The following is an 18,684-nucleotide window of genomic DNA, read 5'->3' on the forward strand; positions in this document are numbered from 1 at the left end:
GTAGATGCCAAGGTACTAACAATAATTCTTGCCTGTAATAGTAATTCAGCCTGCAATATTAACTTTAGAACACCAAAATCAGTTGGACTCCCCCCCCCCCCAAGACTGCTTTAAACAATAAAAGAGGCAATTTATTTTTGGTACGCTGAAAAATGGATTTCTTCCTAAAGATATCTTCTGTAAAACAAAAACAAAATATATTGACATAGTATTTCATTTATTTAGGATCCTTATTATACTTCAAAATTACTGTCACAGCCTTAATTCATAATTCAGGTAATTTACTGTTTTGCAGTATCTGCTTCACACACACTTGTAAAGGTATTATCACTTGACATTCCATTCATTTTTGGAGCCTTGTTTTACTTATGTTCTGTTTACTGTGAACAATTGGCATTGAATAACTGGCAATGTGTGGCATTGAAAAGTGAGGATAGCAACACATTATGCATTATGCGGACCCCCAGAATGAATTAAATTTGTAACCCGAAGTACTACTGTATGAGGAAAACTTTTTAAAAAACACACACACTGCAATAGTTGATGATGTGGAACATTTTATTAAGTGCCAATGAGCCCATGAACAGTTGACTGAACATTAGGGATTGAAAGGTCTAAGGCTCTTCCCGTTTGCCATGCTAAGAAAACTTTTAATACCTGATATCTAGGGCTACTACCCTTATGTGAAACTGAGAGGTGTTGAATGAGTGAAGGAAGGCACCTTGCAGGACTCCTGTTCTACCTACTACAAATATTCTGGGAGCCACTGACCACATTCTTTCTGCTTATCTTTTGTCACAAGATCACACTGAACGTCTGATGGCTTTAATCAGAGGACAGACATTTTTAGCACTGAACTCCATAAGCAAAGAGGCTAAATCAATATCTTTTGATGCTCCAACCAGCTGGAAGGTGAAGTTCTGGAGTAGAGTACTGAAGAACAGGAAGACCTCCATCCGTGCCAAGGCTTCCCCAATGCATGCCCGTTTCCCTGGCAAAGAAAAAGAAGGCACAGCTAAGCAAAGATCTACACAGTGTGTAGGAAACTTGGACTCAGCTCCAAAAAACAACGTTTTGAATGCATTCTAAACATGCAATACCAGATGACGACAGAGAGCAAAAAAAATTTATATGATAAAATAATTTGTTATAACGATTTAATTTCTGACTTATTTATAGCTTTATTTTTTCTGTGTGCAGATCCACTCCTAGTGAATTCATGCGATGTTGGTTTGGGGACTGGAAATACTGTTAGGTATCATTCATCAAGAAACAAGAAAAGTGGGAAGATAACTTTAAGGACGTTTTCTATGCATTCTGGTCAAACATGCCATGCAGCTTCTATACTGAGGCTTCCATATTGAGTTTTGGTTTTTGAACGTTTCAGAACTCGAATGGTCTTCCGGAATGGATTAAAATCGAAAACCAAGGTACCACTGTACTACTATTATTACCACCACTACTACTACATCTGAAGGCGGCCCTGTTTAGGGAAGCTTTTAATGTTTGATGTATTACAGTATTTTAATATTTTTTTGGAAGCCGCCCAGAGTGGCTGGGGAAGCCCAGCCAGATAGGCAGGGTATAAATAAAATAATAATAATAATAATAATAATAATAATAATAATAATAATAATAACAAAAAAATTTATTTATATCCCGCCCTCCCCAGCCAAAGCCGGGCTCAGGGCGGCTAACAAAAATTAAAAAGTACAAAAGTACAGTACAAACAACACTCTAAAATCATTCATTATAAAATTGATTCAAATCAAGCCACTGGCAACCATTGTGCCAGAGCTCCACGAAGATTGCCGAGGGAGGGAGTCAGGCTGTGCCCTGGCCAAAGGCCTGGTGGAACAGCTCTGTCTTGCAGGCCCTGCGGAAAGATGTCAAGTCCCGTAGGACCCTAGTCTCTAGTGACAGAGCGTTCCACCAGATCGGAGCCACAGCCGAGAAAGCCCTGGCTCTAGTTGAGGCCAGCCTAACTTCTCTGTGGCCTGGGACCTTCAAGATGTTTTTATTTGAAGACCGTAAGTTTCTCTGTGGGGCATACCAGGAGAGGCGGTCCCGTAGGTACGAGGGTCCTAGGCCGTATAGGGCTTTAAAGGTTTAAACCAGCACCTTAAACCTGATCCTGTACTCCACCGGGAGCCAGTGCAGCTGGTATAGCACCGGGTGAATGTGGTCTTGCAGCGAAGACCCCGTAAGTAGTCTCGCTGCAGCATTCTGCACCCGCTGGAGTTTCTGGGTCAGTCTCAAGGGCAGCCCCACGTAGAGCAAGTTACAATAATCCAGTCTGGAGGTGACCGTCACATGGATCACAGTGGCTAGGTCAGGGCGAGAGAGGTAAGGAGCCAACTGCTTAGCTTGGCGGAGATGAAAAAATGCTGCCTTTGTTATAGCCGCAATCTGCGCCTCCATGGAAAGGGAGGTGTTGAAGATTACACCCAAACTCTTAACGGATGGTGCTGGCACTAATTGCACCCCCGCAAGAGATGGGAGTTGTCCCCCCGATCCCATATCATCCCGTCCCAGCCACAGGACCTCTGTCTTCGAAGGATTTAGCTTCAACCGGCTCCCACGTAACCATCCAGCAACAGCTTCCAAACATCTGGTCAGTGTGTCTGGGGCCGAGTCAGGATGGCCATCCATCAACAGATAGAGTTGGGTGTCATCAGCATACTGATGGCAACCCAGCCCAAAACTCCGGACCAGCTGGGCGAGGGGGTGCATAAAGATGTTGAAAAGCATCGAGTATCGCACCCTGAGGTACTCCGCACACCAAGGAGTGGCGCGATGACAAATCCCCCCCAAGCGCCACCCTCTGTCCCTGACCAGAGAGAAATGAGCGCAGCCATTGAAGGACTGTGCCCTGAATCCCCACGTCGGCAAGGCGGTGGTCCAGGAGTTCGTGATCAACCATGTCGAAAGCTGCTGACAGATCTAGAAGAATCAGCAGCCCCGACCCGCCTCGATTATTATTATTATTACTACTACTAAAACTACTACGGGACACAGGTGGCGCTGTGGGTTAAAGCCTCAGCCCCTAGGACTTGCTGATCGAAAAGTCGGCGGTTCGAATCCCTGCTGCGGGGTGCGCTCCCGCTGCTCGGTCCCAGCGCCTGCCAACCTAGCAGTTCGAAAGCACCTCCGGGTGCAAGTAGATAAATAGGGACCGCTTACCAGCGGGAAGGTAAACGGCGTTTCCGTGTGCAGCTCTGGCTCGCCAGAGCAGCGATGTCACACTGGCCATGTGACCCGGAAGTGTCTCCGGACAGCGCTGGCCCCTGGCCTCTTAAGTGAGATGGGCGCACAACCCCAGAGTCTGTCAAGACTGGCCCGTACAGGCAGGGGTACCTTTACCTTTACCTTTAAAACTACTACTACTAATAATAATAATAATAATATAATGATTGGCCTGATGTATGGATGGGCAAGACATGAGATTCAGTTCACATTTAAAGCTCAGTCTATCAAATGCACCCTTTTTGAAACCATATGAGAACGGAAACACAACCAATCTTCAAGATTTTCACTTGTACAAATTTTCTGATGCAGTTCTCCAGCGACAGAATGGGAGGAATTCAACTTCATGTTTTCCAAATATTCCAGTTTATTGACCCTTTTCTAGCCTCTGACCCAAACACTGTCATATGTTTTTGTGCCATCCCCTACTCACAGAAAATACCAGGGAGGGAAATATAATTACAAGACTGGCACATCCAACCAGGGAATGACTTTTACTCTCATTTTACTTCAAATCACAGTGCCTTTGTGAGAAGAAGCCTATTAGAAGCTGGACAGAGGGCACGGCCTCCTTTTAACAAGTGGTGCATGCCATCAGCTTACAACAGGGTGCCATGTAATCCTTCAGGAAAATTGCAAAACATGGGGTAAAGGACCCCTGACAGTTAAGTCCAGTCATGAACGACTCTGGGGTTGCACTGCTCATCTTCCTTTGCAGGCCCCGGGTGCTGGTATTTGCCTACATACAGTTTTTCCGGATCATGTGGTGAGCATGACAAAGATGCTTCTGGTGAAACCAGATGTGATGGCCTGGGATTCTGATTCTGATGCTGATCCTTAAGAATCCCAGACTGCACAGGATCCCCCGCCTCCATAACCAGCTGAGCAAGGGCTGGGGCATGAGCCTGAAGGGTCCTCACCTGTGCTGGATCCTCAGGTGCAGGCACCAGCTGACTCTGCTCTGGCTCCTGAGGTGATGGAGGACCCATTGCCTACAGGTGCTCCACTCTCAGCCCCGTCAGAGGAAGCTGAGGTTGCCTCTGAGTCCGGTAACCCTCCAGCCTCTCCTGAGCTGCAGAGGCTCAGGGCAGAGAGGCAGAGGGAACTAAGTTCCTGCAGGAGGAGTACTCGCCTCCATGCCAGGAGAGGCGAGTCACCTGAGGATCCGGGCCACCCTATGCCTTGGGGCAGATCAAAGCCAGCCAGCCCCAGTCCCAAGTTGCGGGAGCAACATTGTTGGTAGCCAGTTCCTGCCTGAACCCTGTCCTGCTTTCCTGCCGGAGCTCCTGACCCACCCTGACTCCCTGCTTGCAAGCCTGTTCCTGACTTCACTCAACTCCCTGCCCTGCACCCAGCTTTAGTTTTGATGAACTGCCTCCATATTTCACCTTCGACCTCGGACTGTACTCGGACCTCCCCTCTCGGTTGACCCACAGGACCAGCACACCAGAGCAGTGCCCGGAAATGCCGTTTACCTTCCTGCCACAGTGGTACCTATCTATCTACTTGAACTGGTGTGCTTTCAAACTGCTAGGTTGGCAGGAGCTGGGACCAAGCAATGGGAGCTCATCCCGTCACGGGGATTCAAACCTTCTGATTGGCAAGAGGCTCAGTGGTTTAGACCACAGTGCAGCCATATCTTTTTCCGTACACTGTCTCTTGAAAGAAAGTGGAAATGGCATTGTTTGCACATAGGTTACCACAGGCTTGTATAGTTACCTGTTGAAAAGGGTATGAAGGTATCTTTCTTCTTGAACTGGCCTTTCTCATCCAAAAAATGTCCTGGGTTGAACTGTTCAGGAGTCTCCCACAGGAGAGGGTCACGGTGCACAGTTGTTAACATTGGAGCAACAACAGTGCCCTTCAGGGATAAAAGATGGCAGATTTACATTATTGGTCTCAATTCATGACTATCTAGGAAATAGCCATACTATGATAAAATGGTGAAGCTAACTTAGAAGAATGGGCTTCCAATAGGGATGAGCTGATTTCCTCTGGTCTGCTCCTGTATTACTCCATAAGTACACACTGCCTTACATTCAACTAAATGTAAGTACCCATTTATGTACCCATTTTAAATCTAAAACACCTTTTTGTGTGCTTTCTTGTGTGCTTCTGTGTGCATTTTCCCACTAAAACATTGATTTTAGTATATATTTTCCCCATAAAAGATACATTTTGTATGCATAGGTCTGTGAAAGACTAATTCCGTTGGTTCATTTTAAAATGTGAAACGAACAAACAAAATTCTCCTCTATCACTAGTTCCTTCAGCTCATTTGCTTAGGCCAACAAAATCACTACTGATCTCCACTACTGATCTCATCCCTGCCTCCATGAGGGCAGTCCAGGGCCATTTTTACAATCAGTTCCTAGAACTACTCCATTTCTTCTCCACAATTATCATGGCAAAATGCTGGGCCATCATACCTTAGGGAAGGTGAACCCCCTGAATTTGGTATCACAAGACGTTGTATGGGGAATGGCCTCATTACTTAATAGTGGGTATCGTAGAAGCTCATGGGTAACTGCATTGGTGAAAGGCATCCTCACACGATCTTCCATGCTAGGGGCACGGGTGCCACTCGTCACCTCATCAATTTCCTGTTGGACTTTTGCTGTAATGAAAAAGACTCAAGAGATGTATTTCCTGGATTCAGATTCTGCTTCTCATTGGGCACTCTCCGACATCATGAAAGCTCATGCAAACACAAATTCTCCTCTTGAGTGATTTCCACTCATTCCTTTGTACCTTACCACCACTTGATCTCCTGCTGGACTTTTCCTGTAACAAATTTCATTTGGAAAATGTGCTTCCAGAATTCTGAGGCCCCATCTCTTCTGGCAATGTTCCTACCCCTGGGCATAAGTGCCATTTGAAGACACCAGGGAGCCCTCAAAACCCTTTTTATTTTTTAACAATGAGGGGAGGTTCTGGCTGAAGCAGAATGCTAATGGAAACCTCCTAGTCCTTGGGATGTCTTTTCATGTGTGATTACTAGTGGAGCCCATCATAGTCCCATCCGCTTTAAACTTCTCTGGGGTATCTAAATACCTTGAATATGTGGCAACTTAGCCATCACCATGAGGCTAGAGATCAAGAAAAAGCTTGCGGTTCCTGTCCCAGCCAAAAAAAGGCCAAACGCTGTCATAACAAGGTTTTCAGTTCTGAAGGTGTCACCAGCAGGCTTTTTTTCCTATGAGGCAGAGGGAAAGGGGGGGGGGAGAGAAAATTTCACTATAAAGAAAATGGCAAAATGGAGACAGGTTAGCCTGTTCGAATGAACATCATGGGTGAAATCCTGCGCTCACCCCAAGAGGTGTTTAATCCAATCACATCTATTTAAAATAGAATTACTTTAGAAATATAAAGAAAAGCACTTGCATATCATTGCTTTACAAACGTTGTGTTGTTTGATTACTGGAATGTTAGAGCTATCCAAGATTATATATGGGATCAGAAATTATAGGAGTGATGGCAGTAAAAGAAAGTGTAACTGGTTATGTATTTTTGTTTGGGCAAAGTAGCTGTCCATGTTACTCATATAGGCTGTAAACTGAGTGAACCAATTTTATTTTTATCGTAAGCACTTGCATTGTTTTGTACAACATTAAGCATAGACTTTAACACTGGGCACAGGATACCTCAGCCTAATGAATAATGATAATAATTAAAAATGTCTTGCAAGGAGTGGCCGAGAGAAGTTGCTAGGGGAGGAGGCAAAGACAGAGGGGCACTCTGGTTGGCCTGGTATCCCTTCCCCACATGGACTAGGACATGACTGTGCACCCATGCCAGTGCAAATAAATTCTTGACCCACATACCTTCTCAGACTTGATAAGAAAGCAGTCAATATAGTCACGGATGTTCTGAGGATCCAGCGTCTGCCTGTGTACTTTCACATTCTCACGGATGAAAGCACACAGCTCATCAGTATCAGAAAAAATCTTTTGGTGCCTTCCAGGAAAGCAGTCTAATATTTTAGGGACAGCAGAGTACAGCTGAAATGAAGATGACACATACAGCCTTAAATATTATGAATCCATCTGGCTCCTGGTGGAGTACAGGATCAGGTTTAAGGTGCTGGTTTTAACCTTTAAAGCCCTATACAGCTTAGGATCCTCGTACCTACGGGACCGCTTCTCCTGGTATGTCCCACAGAGGAACTTACGGTCTTCAAATAAAAACATTCTGAAGGTCCCAGGCCACAGAGAGGTTAGGCTGGCCTCTACTAGAGCCAGGGCTTTCTCGGTTGCGGCTCCAATCTGGTGGAACACGCTGTCACAAGAGACTAGGGCCCTGCGGAACTTGACATCTTTCCGCAGGGCCTGCAAGACAGAGCTGTTCCACCAGGCCTTTGGTAAGGGCGCAGCCTGACTCCCTCCCTTGGCAATCTGCACAGAATTTTTGCTTAATGGTTGCCATTAATTTGATTTTAATTAATTTTTATAATGAAATGTTTTTAGAATGTTGCATTATTTTATTGTTGTTAGCCGCCCTGAGCCCGGCTTCGGCTGGGGAGGCGGGATATAAATAAAAATTATTATTATTATTATTATTATTATTATTATTATTATTATTATTATTATTGTATAACTATGCCACAAAGATTCTGGCTGAAAGGTGATAAAGCAGTTGTTGTTTTTAATCACTTATTTTGGAAATCCAGCAGGAACTGTTGAGCTTCTGGTTCATTTTACCTCATTCCTAAGGGCTAGGGATGATGGGGCTTCCCTTGAAGATGATTCAGAAATGTCAACTGGTCCAAAATCCAGATTCCTGGTTCGGGTTCTGTTTAAGTCTCACATAACCTTTGTTTTTTAAAAGCTGCACACGTTGGCAATTTGTTTCTTGGCCCAATTCAATGTGTTAATATTAGTTTTTAAAGCCCTAAATGACTCAGGCTCCAACTACCTGAAGAAAATTATTTTTTCCTTTCCTGCAGACTTCCTCGGGTGCTAAGAGTGGCAGAGGGGATCCTATTGGTTGTTGCACTGCCCTCAGAGGCTCATGGTCCAGAAAAAGGCATTGTCTGTGGCAACCCTTCAGTTGTGGAACTTCCTCTACACAGAGGTGTGCCTGGCATCTTCATTATACAGGATTTGACGAATGCTGAAGACATGCCTTTTCACTCCAGCTTTTGACATCTGAGGTGCATATAAGTGGTTTTCAACCGTTTTTAACTTTGTGTTTCAATTGTTGTAACCTGCCCTGGGACCTTAGGGTGAAGGGCAGAACAACAAGAACAACGACATCCTGGGTAGCTTGTTTTAACTGATGATTTGGCGTGGCTCCCCACGCTTGGCAACTCCTCCCACCAGGATACCTCTATAGATGTACAAATGTGCCTCAGTCTGTTCCAACACTCATTCTCACTTTCAACTGGAATTTCCCATTCTCCTGCAATTGGTGCATTTTGCACAAGTCTTTCTTCTATTTTGTCATCCGCTAATGTGGAAATGTCTGCCATTTTAAATGCATATCATATTGCACAATAGACAGACCTATCCCAGTAATCAACAATTATTGAAAAATGAAACAAGTAAGGCTCCTGTTGGGACAGAAATTTATGTGGTTCCCTTTACTGATTGTGAAGTTTTATGAGGGCAGTAAATTTCAGGGGAGCAGTTTGCGATTCATAGCAACAATTCTCCCTTCCCCCCACACCCTCATGGCTCTTTCTTCAGTAGCTTGGGTAGGTACCATTTTCTTACATTAGGAAAAACCTGTATGCTGCTTTGTTCTGGGGTGTTGTGGGGATGGAAACTGTAGGGTGTAGCCCCTGTTGGTGACTGCCATTTTTTGTGGTGGCAGCCATTTCTCTCTTGCAATGTTCCACAGTTATATTGTATCCAGAGGGAAATGGTAGTCAGGCAACTAAAGGGGGTGGGGAAGCAATGGCAAAGTAAAAGGGGGGCAGGAAAGGAAAGGGAGATCTGCTGCTGTCAGGGGCTCAGGAGCAGAGGCACAGGAGAGGGAGGAAATGGAGAGCGAGGGGGAGGAATCCGAGGGAAGAGTAGGCGATGACAGTGGTCCGAGGAATTCCCTGAGTCTCTCCAGCGAATCGGAAGAGCTGCTGTCAGGGGCTCAGGAGCAGAGGCTCAGGAGCAGAGGCACAGGAGAGGGAGGAAATGGAGAGCGAGGGGGAGGATTCCGAGGGAAGCGTAGGCGATGACAGTGGTCCGAGGAATTCCCTGAGTCTCTCCCTATCCCCCCCCCCCCAGGATTGTGGTGGGGGACTGCCCTTGCCTGCTGTGCCCTATACCACCCCCGAATTTGTGGGGATGGGGGCACTAGGCACAATGCCCTCCTGTGGGATTTTGGTGCTCCTGGACGCCATCTCTGATCCGTGCCACTAGCTGCAAGAACTTCAAAAGAAACAATTTGGATGAAGCAAATGCACATATTTCAAGGAAGAAGGGGGAGTAAAGACTGCTAGCAGAAGAGATCTCTGATAAAACAAGACGAGTCAGAGGAACAAGTATAAATCATGAGAAGATACGCCAAGACTCGGCATGGCAAAGGGACTGATGGGGGAGGGGAAAAAACTTTCCTTTCTTTCCTTTATGTGATTAAACAAGAATCCCCCACCCATAAGTCAGAAATGTCATTTTAAGGACTTAAGCTTTGGATTTAAGGCTGTGTGGAGATAAACTTTCGAACCAAAGCATGTTTTAAGAAGAGCGTGGAATGTATAAGGGCTTTGGAATGACGCAGTTAAAAATTCCGTCACCATATTGGGAAGTTCTGTCGGAGGACTTAAGTCTGAGAGGAGAAATAGAGCTGTTTTTATATTGTGGGTGAAACTCCTCAGTGGGACTTAAGAACGACAGTTCTGTAATTAAATATGGAAAGAGCGCTGTTATCTATGAAGGCGATGATATATGGAAAGCATCTCGATTTGAGGATTGGAAGAACGGAAAAATTCACACAGGATTATTATTGGTGTTTATCGGCTTAAGGAGACTATCAGAAGAGATCAGAAAGAAAAAGGAGAAGTTATATGAACGAGATGTGATGTGGAAACAGCAAGATAAGACTGGATAGAATTATCAGTTTGGACTGATTTGGACATTAATGCAGTGGCAAGATGATGATCAGAATCCCCCTTCGGATCTTGAAATATGGGTTCCCTCAACAAAATTCAAAACTCGGCTTTGTAATTCAGAATTTATGTGATTTGATTTGATTTGATTTGATTTGATTGGCCGGTTAATAATTTTTTTTTTAAAGAAATCACTGGAAATTCGTGATTGTGTCAATTTCCATCTCAATCCTGTCGAAGACATTTTCAGAACATTATTTTCATCTGATAGTTAGGCAGGCACACATTTGTGAACCCTTTGTGCCATTGTTCATGCTACAACAAGCTATGTTTTGTTTTTCCTTTTCATGGTAGAAAGGAAAATGTTTGCAACACAGAAGGAACAACCTACCAGTCCCAAGAAAGATTGAAAGAAGACCATTTGGTTCTCTATAATGCGTTGGTGCTTTAGGAAGGTCTTGTCTGCGTAGTCAAAGCGAGTCCCAAAGATGACTGATGAGATCACATTGGAAACAGCGGATGTGATTCTAGCTGTCGGATCAAAGCCCTGTCCTGTAGGAGGAACCGAAGACAGTCAGCAAGGCCTGATGAAAGTGGAGCCCACCATCTTCAGACCCCAATACAAAATTAACTCTAAAAACTGTTTAAGCAGTTTGAACCTGGTAGATTGCATTTCCATCTATCCCAAGAACCAAGTGTTAAAGAAATTAAAAGTAGTAGTAAAATGCTGTAATCAAGAGGGCTGTGCACAGCTGTACCCCTGACACCGACCTGATGTGAGGCCTGAATCTGGGTCCACAAATTGGCTCCGACACAATATTCAGGGCAACCTGGGCAACACTCAAATTGTATCCAGTCCTAAATCAATTCAGGGGGCTGTGCTAATTTTTATTTTTATTTTTAAACTCTAATTAAACATAATTTTTGGGAGGTGAGAGGCAGAAAAAAAGAGGCACTCGGTTTCTTCTCTCCCCCCCCACCTACCCCATCCATAGTCCAAATAATGAATCCCGCCCCCTCATTTCTCTGTCATAACATTCCGCTTAATTAACTCATTTGATGCCAATTCTGTTAGTATTGCCTGCAGCAGAGTTTCAGTTGGCTCACAAGGCCATAAAAATAAACCCAAGGAATGGAAATGTGTTGATGATTACATGGTACAAAGATGCTCCAACCAGAATCTATTGATGAGCATAGTCTGAGCTCACAAAGACAAGAATTATGATGTTGAAGATGGAATTTTGAATAAGTTTGTAAGTATAAACACATTAGTATTACAGTGGTACCTCAGGTTACATACGCTTCAGGTTACAGACGCTTTAGGTTACAGACTCCGCTAACCCAGAAATAGTGCTTCAGGTTAAGAACTTTGCTTCAGGATGAGAAGAGAAATTGTGCTCTGGTGGTGCAGTGGCAGCAGGAGGCCCCATTAGCTAAAGTGGTGCTTCAGGTTAAGAACAGTTTCAGGTTAAGTACGGACCTCCATAACAAATTAAGTACTTAACCCGAGGTACCACTGTATTAGTAAATAGAATCAAAGAAGCCATGCATGGGGGGGAGGGGAGTCACAAGTGTTTATGGGAAAAGGTGTAACAATAGTTGATTAAATGTGGATATACAACTGCAATGTTAAAGGCGAAGAATACATGACGAGTTTTATTTATAGTATTTGAATATTCAAAGTTATGTGTCTTACCTATATCATTTGAATATGTAACGTATATAATTAAATAAATAAATATAAACCCAACAATTTTCACTGAAACAATTTGCACACAGTATAGTCTTCAGTGTGCACACCTAAGAAGTGTAGGTAGACTGTCATAGGCATTACTGGATTAGTGGAAAATATTAAGGTGGAAGTTCAACACATGAGTTGGGGTTCACATGAGCATGGAGAGAGTTGAAAGGACAAATGGGAAAAGCTTGCCTCCCTGCTGCCACTGAGCCCAACAGCCACATATTCTAACTATGTCAGAAGCTTACATACTATAAGTGCCCATTCCAATATACTGGTACAATTGAATAAATGCCCTCTCCTTGCCCTGGGATAGTGCTTTCTCAGTTTTATTTTTTAATGAGCTAGGTGACCTTTTGTGGCTGCCAGTGCCTCCACCAGGTAAACAGCTTCTTCCTGCACCCTTTCAGACATTGATCTCTTCCCCATTCCAAAGTCTCTCAGTGTCATAACTGTGAAACTGCGCAGCTCTCTCCATTGCATGTCACTAGAGTTGTCTAGCCCTGGAAAAAAAGAGGGGAAGGTCATTCCGTCAGTTCTTGACCCAACAGGAACCAGCAGGAAGTTTCTACATGAAAAGGTGGTTCTGGTGCTTTCCACCTTAAAATTATATCCCCATTTGTAGTTACAGTTCAGCAACCAGTTGTTCCCATTCTCTCAATTATCCTGATAAGGTAGGCCACAACAGCCCAGTCCCAGGTAAGATCCTCCCCCTATTGTGTGGGCAGGTGGTCCCTCTCCCTACCCGGCCTGATCACCTTGGCAACGCCTCCCCAGGTGGGATTGGGCAACTGGCTGAGTTAGGCGGAGACCTCCAGGTATCCCACCTGGGGAAGATGAAGCCAAGCCTGTGGTAATGGTGCTACTTAGGGTAGAGGGGCTGCACACGACCATGCAAAGGGCGCCCCCATTTAATGTGGGGAGCGGTCATTCTCTCAATTATCCACAACAGTCCCGTGTTGTGTAAGGGATTTTTGCTCTTTGGTAGAGTAAGTACGTCCAGTTCAGCATACTAATGGATGGCAGGAGACAGGACACACTGCCTTGCCTGACTCCAGGCCACAGTGTTGGCTGCTGTTGGGGTGGGAAAGTGAAATCATGTCACCCATGTTCAGAATGGCATGCTTTGGCCCAGGAGAGACGTAGCAACATATACAGTTGCTATTTTCAGTTTGCAGACTCAATAAATGGATGATGTTTTGAGTGGCAAGTTTATATTTATGAGTTTTTATGGGCGGGACAGTTTCCCTTGGGGGGCAGGAAAGCAGCTTCTTTGGGGGGAATTGATTTTCAAAAATGGTTCTTGCTTGATGGTGTTTGTCTTTCTTTCTTTCCTAGGCATGATGCTTATTATCATGGTTATACAAATAGCAGCTACAGAGAAGTCTGAGCAAAACTGTGACCATGGAGGTTAGACTCTCTCTACATGCCACCATGGTAACAAAAATCACCTCTCTGAGGCTTCTAATTGCCTCTTAAAAGTTCTCATTGGTGCACATGGGGAACAAATTGCCCTGAAATGCATATACAGCATTAGAAAGACACTTTTTGATGGCAAGTAGAGAGAGTCAAGCTTCTCCTTCCCATTGTCTATGGCCCCAAGATTACTCAGACTTCTTTGTGCTGGCTATTTATGAACACAATGTTAATGGTACTCACACAACTAGTTTGGCCCTGAATTGGGGACTGCATTACAAATCAAAGTAGAGCTGAGCTATACATAAAAAACAGGAAGAAATAGCCTACCGTGGCCTTTGGTCATTCGTTCACTGATGGGGCTGCTAAAACGCCCACCAAACTCTTCAGCATGATCCATCAGAGCATCTTTTACCACATCAAATCCACAAAGCACGACCATAGGTTTGGGTCCCATCCAGACAGTGAATATAGGGCCATATTTCTCAACCAGCTGAAGACACAAAGACAGTGTTATTTAATTAGGCAGTGAAACTTCCACTGGAGTAATTATCTTAAGGAACGGTTGCAATATCTCTTTGGGCACCTGCAGCTTGTTTTGTGTGGGGTTTTGCAGGCATATGCTTCAACAAGTCATTGATGCAGTAACAGTGCATTAGTGGCAGAATTCAGCTTTATTAGTTGTTCTGCAATACATCTCAGTATTATTACATTATTGCCATCTGGAGGGATACATTTATTTATTTCATAAAATTTACATCCATGCATTGTATATACTGGAGTGCAACAGAAGACACACACACCTGAACATCTGGGCTATAACTAGCTACAGGATTTAAACAGGAAGCTATGGGACATGCACTGACTGGAACAAAACAGTGTGTCCACCTCAGGACTTTTGCAAGTGCAAACAGTATTCGAAATGGGATTGCGTATAACTACTCCAATGTCATCATGGGTATAGTGGTACCTCAGGTTACATACGCTTCAGGTTACAGAAGCTTCAGGTTACAGACTCTGCTAACCCAGAAATAGTACAGAAATCACGCCGCAGAGGTGCGGTGACATCAAGAGGCCCCATTAAAGTGGTGCTTCAGGTTAAGAACAGTTTCAGGTTAAGAACAGACCTTCAGAACAAATTACCGTATTTTTCACTGTATAAGACGCACCCGACCATAGGACGCACCTAGTTTTTAGAGGAAGAAAACAAGAAAAAAAAATCTCTCCTTCTCTGCGCAGCGCCTCTTCAGCGAAGCGGAGGAAGAACAGAGCCCCTTCCATTTATCCTCCCACTTCGCTGAAGAGGCACTGCGCAGCTCTCCCTCTCTACACACGCTCCATAAGACGCACACACATTTCCCCTTAATTTTTAGGAGGAAAAAAGTGTGTCTTATGGAGTGAAAAATACGGTAAGTACTTAACCTGAGATAGCGCTGTATCATGAATGCGCAATGAAAAGGACATCTGGATGGCTTCTTGGAGAATGGGCTGCTAGAATGCTGTTGTTCCTGAATGAGGAGGAACCACATTTAGAACTGCCTCCATAAAAGAAAGAAAACCTTCTGAAATAAATCTTATGTTCAGCCCTACCAACTTCATCAAGTGTTTGATTCACTTTGCAAGACAGGTATATAAAGAAAAGAAATTTAGCTGCCCCTTTAACAGGTATGACACTGCAATAGGTATCACATCATACATTTCAGTATGATCAACCACTGCTTCATATCTCTAAAGTATAACCATATAATTATGTCCAGGCCAATCAATGAATACAGAGCCATGCTTCTTGACATGCTGCCTGGTTCTGCTTCAGCTTGTTATTTATCACATTTGGGGACAACAGCCCTAAGTGATCTTCTAACAATTTTTTAGGTTACAATACAATACTGTTATGGAAGTATATTGGAATTTACTCCCATGTGACCTGCCAAGCACAAACAGGGTTTTAAATTGTGTAAGAGTCTCCATGAGTAGTGGAGGGTTTTTCACATGTTATAGGTATCATGCAGTGGAAGGGACAGGGCTTGGCAATGTGCCTACACTACCTTTGACTGGTTGTGTTTGCACATGTACCCGAATACAGCTAGCTTGCAACTTAATGGTTTCAGAATTCTATCTTGGAAACCACCCTGTAATCGGCAGATGATGAGCAGTATAGAAATTTAATTTTAAAAAATGAAATTAAGTAAAAATCAAATGTATATTGCTGCTGCTGTGGTTTTTCTAAATGGATATTGTTATTTATTGTGATTCCTTTAATGGGCTCTTCAGTTAGGGTGCCTCCAGACTGTCATTATTTTGCAAGAGGGATTCAAGCACATACCATAATTTTGGGTCTGTGCAGTTAACATAATCCTAGTGCAATAAATCCACTTTAAAAAAGAGGACCTTTTGCTGTTTTGAAAGCGATGGGGAAATACATTGAAAAGCCTGGGATGAATAAATGACTATAAGCAACCTGCAAGCTAACCAGGATGAATGAAGAATAAATGAATCCTCATTATCATAGAACCGGTCTGCAAGCAAATCAGAACGATTGTTCAATAAAAATATTTTTTAAGCTTTGTGCAAGAAAATCAGAACGAATGCTGAATAAACCAATGGTCTGGAGGGATCTTAAGTTGATTCAGGGAAGCTCTAAAGAGCATGCAAAATAGACACATGCCAACAGTAAACAAAAACCTAGTAAAATCAAGTAATAAACAATGCAAATAAAAATAAGGAAAGAGAAAGCAAGCAGAAATCTGGGCCTTTATTGTAAGGTAGAATGGAAAAGTATATAAGCAAAAGAGGGAACAATTAACCTTCTGTCTTTCCTCTACACATTGCTTCATTCCAGACAATGGTTGTTTATGCCATGCCACAGGGACAAGGGAACAGAGAGAAACCGCAACAAGAAACGGCTTTACCTTTGAATAGTTATTGTTCAGAGGCATGACATCTTTCTGCAGCAGGTTCCCCAGGAAGAACCAGGGAGTGGGGCCTGGAGGTAGCTGACTTTTCTTCTTGTACATTTTTAAGGAATAGAAGATGAAGATGAAGAGAACCCAGAGAAGGAGCAGAGCTCCTGTTACAGCCACTTCCATCTTCCTCTGAGGCTCTTCTTTTGGTCAAATATATCCAGGAAACTACTAAAGAAAGACAAGGTGAAAGCACAGCTGCTTATTAGAACCCCAGCCAAACCCCACTTCAACCTTCTCCAAATAATCTTAGCTCCTTTATTTCCAGTATGTGTTCTATTAGGAAAGGTGGGTTAATCATCCACATATGCTCTAGACCTGGGCTGAAAATAGGTTAATTTCTATGCTCTTCAACATCAAGGTTGGGTACAGACTTACATGTAACTGATATGAATGCTCATTTCCTTTAACACAGTCGTACCTTGGAAGTCAAATGGAATCCGTTCCTGAGGTCCGTTCAACTTCCAAAATGTTTGAAAACCAAAATGTGGCTTCTAATTGGCTGCAGGAAGCTCCTACAGCCAATCAAAAGCTGCAGAAGCCCCGTCAGATGTTCAGCTTCCAAAAATAGTTCACAAATTAGAACGCTATGTTCCAGGTTTGCGACGTTCAGGACCCAAAATATTCAAGAACTAAGCTATTTAAAAACCAAGGTCCAACTGTAATATATATTTTTAAACCACAATATCCACATTCAAACACAACCACCCGCCCAGCACCGACAACCTCACCCTTTTATCCATCCATGGGCATCCTAATGATGGTAAGGATGGTAGGCCAGACCCCTCTGTGAGTAGATTCCTAGTCAGATCTGAACTGGCATCTCCCGATTTCAACCAGCGTCTAGAAGTAATTGCTCTACTTCGCAGCAAATAAATTCTGGAAATGCCACCAAGTTTTGACTGAAATCAAGTGAGCCACGCACCCACCCTGAAAGGAAATATATAACTCTCCACTGCCTTATCTACCTTTGTCAAATGTAGTGCAGCAAATCATACGAAGACTGAATAAATTGGGAGAGCTTTCATGGCCAATGAACAAGCCGACCTGAAAGTCACATTGAGCTTGCCAGTCTGGATGAACAGGAAGTGTGTTACAACACAGATAGTGAAGCAATCACCCTTGTGAAAAGAAGCATTAGTTCAGACTGCATGGTACAAATAACCGATGTGCAATCGATAACTGCTATTGAAAACATTGTCAATATTTGGTGCGTTCGTCCTTCATGTTCAGTCACGTTCAGTCACAAGTTTCTTACCTGATGCATCTTCCAACTTGGACATAGGATATGATGAAGGAAACAGGATATTTTTGTAGTAAGTTAATATATTTGAGAAATACTTATTGTCATGCCTGCCTCTAGAAGATTTTCGTATCAATTAAAAATTAGGGCTTTATTTGTGGAAAAACTCCTGAGTAATCTTATTGTGCCTTAAAATATTTATGTTATCTCAACAAAACATGTAACTAAACTTAGCAAAACGCTATGGTCCAACACACAGCCCAAGGGTCACATGCAGCCCTCAAGGTCCTTTTTGGTGGCTCTTGGCAACATTTGATGCCCCCCCCCAGCGCTCAAATTCCTTTCCAAAGCCAGGTAAGCAAGGCACTGGGATCTAGGAAGGAGGCATGAAGGCCGGCTCTGACAGGGTCCCAGAGTCCTCCTGTCTCCATCACAAAGCCTAGCTAGTGCTTTTCCAGCTTTGAGAAGGAAGTGAGGGGGCTCTAGAATGCTGCCAGACCCTCACACCTTCTTCTTCCCAAAGCCTAGCACCACGCTTAGGCAGCATGAAGTTTGGTGGGGGGTTGTCAAATTTGGGCTCACTTGCTCCTGCTGTGAAGCATGGCAATGAATGACCCATAAGTACTCTTGCAGCCCACTTGCAATCAAAGGCTGGACCTACCCATCCATGAACAACAGATGGGTAGGGGAAGAACTTTTCTCTTGCTGTGAAATTTAAATGAAACTGAAATTTAATCCAAGCCAGAGGAAGCAGGAGAAAGTTCAACTATCCTCTCCTTCAAGGGTTCTTCCCCTCAAAGTATTCAGCTGCAGAAAACTTTTTATTGGCATCTATAGCATTAAGTAACAGGTAGAAATGTGCTCTGTCAGTTCTTCCATGCACATCTTTTCCTGCATTCTTTCGACAAATGGAGGTGGGGGAGACAAGAAGCATATTTTGAGCAAGAAGCCCCAAAGGCAACTTCCTTCTCTCCACATTCTTCTGCTGCTACCCCACCCCCGACCCCAAGCAAGTAAACATGCTGACCTGGGCATC

The 18,684-nt window shown here is 43.7% G+C and overlaps 1 protein-coding gene across 1 annotated transcript; it reads right to left on the minus strand.

Moving 5' to 3' along the window:
- Positions 1-540: 540 nt before the first annotated feature.
- LOC309359238 (cytochrome P450 2G1-like) lies at positions 541-16,531 on the minus strand (the record flags this gene model as incomplete). The annotated part of the gene is made up of 9 exons (XM_081892698.1): positions 541-991; positions 4,966-5,107; positions 5,676-5,863; positions 6,301-6,442; positions 7,071-7,247; positions 10,683-10,843; positions 12,383-12,532; positions 13,776-13,938; positions 16,355-16,531. 9 exons carry the CDS (start codon positions 16,529-16,531, stop codon positions 804-806), a joined length of 1,488 nt encoding a protein of 495 aa, XP_081748824.1. The 3' UTR covers positions 541-803.
- Between the last annotated feature and the right edge of the window lie 2,153 nt (positions 16,532-18,684).

The sequence above is a fragment of the Podarcis melisellensis genome (assembly GCF_964234715.1).
Source record: "Podarcis melisellensis genome assembly, chromosome: 2".
NCBI classification, from domain to species: domain Eukaryota; kingdom Metazoa; phylum Chordata; class Lepidosauria; order Squamata; family Lacertidae; genus Podarcis; species Podarcis melisellensis.